The following is a 9,326-nucleotide window of genomic DNA, read 5'->3' as shown; positions in this document are numbered from 1 at the left end:
TGTAGTAGAGGCATATGTATTATATTATACACCTGTAGTTAATACATTCTTGAACATGTCAGTCATTAAAGAGAACAATACAGCATCAATTTTCTGACTTAAAGTAAAATGAGACACACAAGAACATGTAATGGGGTGAAAAGAACATTACCCAAATTAAGTGTCTATCTTGTTATTGCTGTTTTTCCCCCTCCTTTGAATTTATACTTGTTACTCTCCCTCCCTCCCAGTCCTTCATTTACTCTCTTACTGTCTGTCCTCCACTCCCTCACACTACATTTCTCCCCCCCATGCCCCCCCCCCCCCCCCAACCTCTTGAGCATGTTTTCTCTCTCCACACTCGTTCACAGAGAAACCAGAGCTGTCAAGACATGCTGAGCGACATCTAATTCCCACACAGGGTGTGGCTCTCTGGGTGTGTGTGCATGTCGTAATTCATGACTCACATCGGTGTGTCTGTGTGTTTATCAACTTCTCCACCATCCTGCGCGTGTGTGTGTGTGTTGACAACCCGATAAGAGTCTGAGTACAAACACTGACAGAGGAACATCATTTGCACATATAGGTTGCAACTGGATTTTCTGGACATTTCTGGTGTTTATACAATATATATTTACATTGGTCCTTGAGAAATCAGATCTTTATTGCCTACTAAAGTGAAGATAAAGATCGTACAATATATGCACTTTCTCTTTTTCCTTTCTCTTCCTCCCTCCAAACATAAACATGGCCACTGCGATGTAAAATAAGTTTTTTTTATTGCATAAAAACACACAGACTACCAAAAAGAATCAATTCATACTACAGCAGAACAGCTGGGTGATTTCCAGAAGTGGGTGAATGTTAATAACACATTCTCTATAGTACATTATATACCCATACAATAATGTCTGAAAAAGCTGGCATTAAGAGAGATTCATGCCTGTAAGTATAAAAGCGTGTTTGTTTTTCTTATTTGACCTCACCTTCACCGATTCTCAGTTAAAACTAGTTGATTCAAATGGGTTAGTTATTTATGCAGCAATTTGCTGACCTAGGGTCAATCATCACGTCTCTTTTTACACTCAACAGTCAAAGGATCTTTCATGTAATAGAAACAATACAGTTTGGTCTGGGCACTAATTTGGTCTTGGCATGGAGAGAAATGTAACCGTTGACAATGATTAAACGCGAGTCAGTAAAACCAGACTGATCAGTTTGATATGACATTCAAAAACACACCAGCGAAGAAGCTAAGGCACCGGCTTCATGCACATCATGTCAGCAGATTGTACACCTTGGTCTCAGGGCCTCATCAAACCAGAAGTAAGCCAAAAGAACATTATCAAATCTTATGAGGGCTTTAATAAAATACATGATTGGTCATCCGTCTGTGACTGAAAAACTATTTTAATCTCTAAAGGAAAGTCTTCTCTCTGAATGGACTCTCTACTTTGAGGCAACAAGACATGAAAACGGAGATTCAGAGTTTATATTGGTCCCTTTAAGACAACATTTTGACACGTTTTCTAAATTTCCACGAGAGATAAATGATCAAGCTTAATGGAAATTCATTTGAATTTGCTTCCAGTTTAGAGTGACAGAGATGGAAAAGCTGCAGCCAGGTCAATGAACTGCCACACGCTGCGTCTACTCATCAAGTGTATTAGTAGTAGTGCTCAGAACAGACACAAAGACGGCACAACAAACTCCCACAGTTAAACCCCTTTGATAATAAGTAAGAATATAAAACTCTGGAGACAGCAGAAAAGCGTGCAAACACGACTGTTAAAACTACATTTCTATATGTGTAGATTACATTCAGCTTCTGACTCTAAGCCTTTGCTTCCTTCTTACCTCAAGCACAAACAGAAAAAAATACACATTGAAGAACTGAGAGAAACTAATTATAACACATGGGACAAAACCAAATTATGATTAATATTCCTTTTCCATCCTGTGCAAGCTTTAGTGTTAACTTCTCTTCTACCAAGGTTGTTCTAAAAATAAATCAGGCTAAAGTTATGCTTTACACGTCATTAATTCCCTTAGGTTAAGTGCACTTGGGTGATCTTGCATTGAGAATTACTGGTAAAAAGTACAGATACAATGAGGAAGATGTCTCAATCAAATGCAGAATGGTAAAAAAAAAAAAACTACGATGAAGACTTCATCTAAAATGTACACTAAAGCAGATGCGACATCCAATTACAGTCCACTTCCAGTAAGAATCACCCCAGGCTTTTGACCTCGAGGGGTTTTCCACTGCCGAACCAAATCTAACTGAACTGAACTGAGCCAACGTGGATCTCTGGTGAAATGGTACAGTGTAAAAACGTTCATTGTCCGGTGCAGATCCAGCTCAGAGTGGAAAGTGGAAATGTGTGCAGGTTTAGTCTTTAAGCAGAGGAATAGAGGTATTTGGTCTTGGCCAGGCCGGTCAGCTCATCCTCGTAGCGTGGCAGGCAGCAGAAGAGGATGGCGCAGCCGATGCAGAGGATGGTGGCTCCCCAGCCGAAGCCGTAGGCCCAGGTGTAGTAATAGTGGCCCTCGAAGAGCTGCTCGTTGAATTTGACGGGGTAGATGATGAGAGCGATGATCTGGAGAACCACTGCAGAGTGACAAGAGAGAGAGAGAGGTGACCTTTTATAAATCAGCCATGCAGCCGTTTGGACGAATATACACCGACACTAACAGCAGGGTGTGGAAAATACCTTCACATGAGAGTGTCAAAGTTACATCCACATAATGATATCTGTGACAACGAGGTGAGTCAGTAACAGCAGGCTAGGCCCTGATAGTCGCCTCGAACAATTTCCAAGCAGTTAATCTTGAGAAAGGGTGTAAAGTATCAGGTGTGATACTTTATCCCAACACAAACTGTTTTATTCATCAGATTTCTTTTTTTTAAATTTTTGTTAAATCTGAAACATCCTGACAATTTCTGAAGAGCTTCATGTACTCTTTTGCCTCTGCGAGGTCAGGAGTATGATACTAGAGACCTGACAGAGGAGTTAAAGGAGCCTAGTGAATTTTGAAATATTCTGTAGCATTCATGGGTTTTGACACTTTCAATTTGAGGGATTGGAGCCAAACAGAAGTGAAGTACTGAGTAAAAATCATATTTTACTATTAAAATCACCCTTTTACCTCCTAGAACACTTTTTTTGTGTATAACAATGCAACTCACCAACTTTTCTAACCATCACTTCATAAATATAATACTACATTTTATCTATTTAGATTTCTTTTCCAGAACAATTTCACAAAGTGATTTTCAATCAAAACACAAAACATTTAAAACACAGAGAATGAAATGTACAGAGGGAAAAAAATGAACTCATAAAAACATGGAGGAAAATAAACTAAAATGTTATAAAACGCAAATAAAATCATAAAGATGCGATTAAAAAAAAAAAGTGGGTTTTTAAAAAGTGATTTAAACGGTCTCCAGGTGACTTTAAACCCTACAGAGGGATACTGTATTTATAATCCAATTATTCTTTATCTTTCTTTTTCTTCTCAGACTAACTTGAAGAGTCATTTTGTGCGACCTGTTGGGGCCAAGTGCCAAACTACGTTCAACTCCCTTCGACACATTTAAAAACAAACGTCACAGTTCCTGTGAATTATGACTGGCTGTTTCACCCGTCAGTGAAAGCTGTATGCATCATTGTGTGTGTGTGTGTGTCTATGTGTCGCTCTGTCACATTCTCCTCCTCAGACTCTCTGTGGGGTGAGTCAGTCACATCAACAGCTAAACCAGCTGTTCCCCTGGTCACACCAAAACTTTGCCCTTCCCTCTTTCTGCAGCAAAACGTCGAACTCACTTTCTGTTTCCTCGACACCTTTTGTTGCTACGTCAAACCTTCACACATCACCGTGTTCACCCCTTCTCTTTGGGATTGAGGTCTGGTTTTCCTCCCTTAATCACTTCCACTTAAAATATCCTTCCTAAAGCTTGAATTTTACTTTTTCCGGCTTCCTCTTTCACTCCTTTGTTCTTACACATTCTCTTAGCCTTTGTCTCTCTGCCTCGCCTTGAAGTCTCATACTCCCTCTCAGTCTGTCCCTGATTTCTTAACAACCTTTCAATGACTTTTAGTGTTCATTTGTCAAATTTAATGGAATTTTGTCAGCATTAAACATGACATAAAACGACCTACCTCATGGTCTTGTTAAATACATTTTAATTTCAAAAATCCTAAAATTCTCAATTTACTGATTCTTTAAAACATATTTACTGATTCAAATCTTAATTATGTCGATTTTAGACCATTTTATTTAGGCAAACTTCTTGTATGGCTGCTTGTTTTTAAACAACATTTGACATTTGAGAACTTTGGCTTCTTCTCTTCAATGTAAAAAGGCGTCTTTAGACAAAAACATGTTCTATATATTCTTCAAAGTAAGGTGGTGTTTTGGCATATCAGTAAAGAATTAAGTGGCATATCAAGCTACAGCAGAACTTTATAAAGGCATTCGTGCACGTATAGGCTTTGAGACAACTGAAACACGGTGATTGTAGTTATTCGTTGTTACCGCCAACTCCTTCGGAATCTACTTCAAACATCTCAAACTAATTTCCAAATGTCTAAGTAGTAATAGTTGCTGAAATGTATAACGTTTGCATGCGTGAGTATCTTACCAACAATGATCAACAAGACTCCAACGAGAGGCAGAAGGGTGACGTTGAGCGAGCCGCACAGAGCCACACAGGAGACGATGAAGGCGAGGATGAGGATGAGGAGGCCAATGATCATCAGAGCAGCCACTGCCTGGGCCCAAGCTGAGGCAACAACACAAACAAGCACACTGGTTAGTTACATGTTAGCAAACGGAAATACTGGTAAAAAAACGTTAAAAGTCGGGACATTATTTGTATTATTATATTTTACAGAATTTTAGGAATCTTCATCTCTCTTGCCCCCCCCCCACAGCATGAACTCATGATGGCACGTCACACAAGGTTAGGGAGGTTCAGGCTGATATGGAGAGCAAAGGAGGCAACCTGTCTACTTGCTACACACACCACCGCCGCCACACCCTGAACAACACTTTCCCTAGCTTTGTCACTCCACGACGTTCTGCTGAAATCTTTAATTACAAGGAACTTGTCGTTCCGGTACAGTCACAGACAACTCCCATCAAGCGTGGGCGCAGATCTTTGGGCCGAAAAGCGCATGAAGCGCTTATAACAGTTTAAATTATACCGCACACTTTGTACTAACCCTATGAGGCGAGATAAAACCTGTTTCAGTGGAAGTCGAATGCTGAATAAAAAGAAGCTTTTACTGTGTAAAATATAATCTGTGTTCGGAAACCTCTCATTCTTCTTTCACAAGTCTTCTGAACAGGTTTGAAATATAAACCTGTCTATGCATTAAGATTTACACATGCAGATCAAATATCATCATACAAACAGTCTATTATTCAAATAAACTAACACTAATGCAGATAATCCTGACATTTTTTAATTTAGTAAGACTGCAGCCAAGCCCACTTTGTGCATTTTTAACATGCAGTGACACCCAATACGCTGTTACTGGATCGGCCAACACCCTGAATTATTCACACCTGCGTGTGTTTAGGCCAGTCCCTACCTGCCTCAGCCTGATGTACTCTCATCCTGCACAAACCGACACACACCAGACTAGTTCGACCGGTTTCATTTCTCGCAGATGAAGCGGCAGGAAGTAAAAGCTACTGACAGCTGTCATATCACACAGTTACTTTATGAATCTGTGTGTTAGAAACCAACAAAACACTAAAAAGAAAATAACTGGCAGATCAATTGGCAAAGAAAATAATAGTTAGTTGCACCCTTGTAATTTTATATTGAATCATCAATTGCGGGATATGGTACATTTTCAGGAAATCCAATTGAAAAGCTGTAAATGGATAAAATACACAGACTGGAATGTCTGTTTTCAGCTAATCCATAATTCAAATCAATGTGTTTCATTGCATTTATGCAAAAATCATATGCAAATCAAATGTTGCTATAAAGCTGTCAAACTGGCATTTCTTTGGAATATTGGTTGATGGGTATATACTACGTATATCGCCCTTCCCTTCAGAAATGACTACTTTTAACAAGTAATTATCTACGTCTCATGTTTTTTGCCAATGACGCGCTCGTGCCAAAACATGTTTACTCCTGTAGTTCACAGGAAAAGCTGCAGCTTCCACATAACATACGCGTGCTTGGGCCGATGCCAATATTCACTCCATCGACTGCACGGTCATGTTTTGATTCCTCAGTTTTCAGTTCCCCAACATATCCCCACAAGTATTTAGACCAGAACTGTAACTCAAGAATGCTCAGAGGAACCTCGCAGCAAAAATGTATCTGAGATCCAGCCAGAGCTTCTCTGGCAGCTGTTTTAACCCCTTCAGTCCTGCTGAGAGCAGCAGCAGCAGACAGTTCAGTTCAAACTACTCGATCTGAAACTTCAAATGAGACCAGAAAATAAATGAAAAAAATACTTCTTACATTACGGGAATTAATTAAAAACATTTGTGTTTTAACATCTCTAGTTCCCACTCATAACTGCCAAGATGGCGTGAAGAAAGTGAAGGTCTGGACTTGACCCCCCCCCCCCTCCATACCCACAAGTTCTCGTCAAACCATTGTGTAAATATTAACAAACACACAGGAACACATGCACACTATAAGACAAAAACAGGAAAAGTTGTGGGGTTTGGAATTTACATCTAGATAAGTCAAGTCACTTCACAGGAACGAGGATTTTAACCAACAATTACTGCTGTAATGTTGCTTTGTAAACATATAGAGGACATTAATGACCACTTTCTCTATTCATCTTAAATCAGTTAAGAAACAGCTATAAACTCAAAGAGTCAAAAGAGCTGTCCGACCAACAGTCCAAAAACACAGAAAATTCATTTTAAAAAGCAGAAATTTCTCACATTTCAGAACCATCGAATCTTTGCCGTTTTTGTCTCAAAACAAATCCATAGATTATCAAAATGTTCTTTTGGTTATCAATTAATGAACTAATCATTGCAGCCCCACATTGCACCATGTCGGATAATTTATTTAATAATTGATGGGCTTGAGGTCGACAGGTTAGCACTCGGGTTACAGTAATGACTTTAAACAATGTTTATAGCAGCCATCAAAAGAAACCACTAACATGTTGATGAATGCAGCTCATGAGAGCTCTGATGGAAGCATTCGTACCGTCGGCCATGTCTCCATATGGAGCTACGTGCCGTTTAGCTTCTCTAGCCGACTTCCACAGAGTCTGATAAAAGCAACAGTGCAGTCTTTGTTGTTCAGCGTGGGATTGTGGAATAACACAAATACAACCTGAGGAGAGCGAGTGAGAGGACACAAGTCTGCTTTGTTCACAGTTATTGTTCAACACACTTTCAGAGTGTGTGTGTGTGTGTGTCAGTGACTTCATGCGTCTTTGGTTGGACGTCTGCACTGGAGGAAAATCTCATTAACACTTTGTCTATAAATATCCATATTTGTGAGAACACGTCTGACAGACACACATCCTTAAAGCTCCTTCTTACCCGCTTTTATCAGGAGAGTAGGTCACAAACTATTTCAAATAATCCAACTCAGCCAGAGGCGTTGTGAGGTTGTGGTTCAAAAACTTGCTGAACCAGCAAACCGATACCGAACACTCTGCGTTTGTTTTTTAGAATGAAATTATTTTAGAACTCAACTCTGTTTTCGTAAGGGATTCTTGAGAAGAGCAGACATCTGGGATGTTTTATTGTTAGTGGTATTATTAGAAGTAGTTGTTCTAGTAAAAATAGAGCTGTGATGGTATACTATTGGTGTCAGCCAGGTGTAGCACAAGCAGCTGTCGTAGCAAACATGTTCCGCTTTCTTGCCTTTAGAAACAATAGTTGTATAAAGTAAAGCATGAACACAGCGACGGGAAGACTTCCTGAATTCTGGTCTGTGTTATCAATATCAATCTGAAATGACATTGGTCTGCAGCTCACATTGCTTCACTGTGTATATTAAAATCAGATTAAAGAAGAAAACGTGCCGTATTTCCTGGCAGTGGTTTGTTTTTAGGGGAAGCAACCGGTTTCAGAGCCGCCATAGGATCTGTTCCATTGGAGGACTTTTAGACTTCATTATTGAAAGTATTTTGACAGGTACAGACAGGTGTGTAATTAAATCATTTTCTATAGCTGTATTTTCCCACCCCACAATAGGAGGAGGGGCCTCTCTTTGATTCTTTAAAAGTTTTCTTTTAGTTTTCTATCTTGGAACCATTGATGTTGAGGGCCTTAGACACTTTATGTGATACCGGGGCTACACAAATAAACTTTATGAAGCGGCATGTGAAATTCTAAGTGAACTTGAACAAAAAAGCTGCTGGGCATAATTTACAGCACCTCCATGAAACCTCCATCATGCCGCCTGTATTTGCTCAAGCTGGGAATGATTAAAAAAAAAAAAAAAGCGAGTGAATCATAGTGAAGACCAAAGTTCAGTCCGCCTGACTGACTGAAAGTGTTGTAGGCCTCAGTCCTCCTCCGCCGGGAGTTTTGGATTGTATTCAGAGGTCGAGTCCTTCAAGTTACAAGAAGTGAATGTTGAATTTTACACCCCTGCGAACCATACACATCACCAGATCATTCCACCGGCTGTGCTAACGCTCATAGTCTTACTGTTTAGGAGGACCTGGATAGGGTGTAATGGAGTGTAAACAGACACTTACGATGCTCCATGAGCGACTTGCAGTCCCAAATGCCATTCCTGCCTCGGCACTCCTCCCACATACTGGTGTAGTGGGAATTGCCTTCCTCATCCTCGACCCATCCCGATGTAGCCGCGATGGCGATAATGTCAAAAATAATGGCGAAGAGCAGCAGCAAGGGCACGATCCACTTGCACCGGGGGTAGGCGATCCCGCAGCGAAACATGACCGACGATCGTAGTGTGTGGAGCGGGGTTGAAAGAAAGAGGAGGACGAGCTGTGTGGAGCGAGCGCGGTGTGGTCCGTCGGATTATATAGTGTCCCGTGCGTCTTTGCGCAAAGAGAATGTCTTGTCAATAGGTGTGGTGTGGACAGCATACGAGATTAAAAAAGCCCCACCCGAGTGTGTCATGTAGTTTCGGGACCTGAAGGGCTGGGCTTGTCTGGATGTAGGAGCTGAATCAGGCCCAGCCCCATTCACTGTGTCATTTTACACCCTCCACAAAAGATAACTGTTGAGGCGCCTGATTAACCTGATTCCGGACTCCAAGCAACGATTTGTAATGTTTTTAAACTTGGTGATTTTCGTAGGTTGGGGATTTGAACAGGTAGCTATGGACTGGGCAGTGAGTGGGCGGGGTGTGAGAGGAA

The 9,326-nt window shown here is 40.6% G+C and overlaps 1 protein-coding gene across 1 annotated transcript; it reads right to left on the bottom strand.

Annotated features, from left to right (window-relative positions):
- Positions 1–741: 741 nt before the first annotated feature.
- perp (p53 apoptosis effector related to pmp22) lies at positions 742–9,116 on the bottom strand. Its single transcript, XM_031841180.1, has 3 exons — positions 8,697–9,116; positions 4,628–4,768; positions 742–2,590 (listed from the first exon to the last, which is right to left on the bottom strand). Exons 1-3 carry the CDS (start codon positions 8,899–8,901, stop codon positions 2,379–2,381), a joined length of 558 nt encoding a protein of 185 aa, XP_031697040.1. The 5' UTR covers positions 8,902–9,116; the 3' UTR covers positions 742–2,378.
- Between the last annotated feature and the right edge of the window lie 210 nt (positions 9,117–9,326).

Source organism: Anarrhichthys ocellatus, unplaced genomic scaffold (genome assembly GCF_004355925.1).
Source record: "Anarrhichthys ocellatus isolate YVR2014 unplaced genomic scaffold, GSC_Weel_1.0 scaffold3, whole genome shotgun sequence".
In the NCBI taxonomy this organism is placed as follows: Eukaryota; Metazoa; Chordata; class Actinopteri; order Perciformes; family Anarhichadidae; genus Anarrhichthys; species Anarrhichthys ocellatus.
Note: the sequence above shows the minus strand (reverse complement) of the source record. Positions and strands in the feature narration are given on the sequence as shown.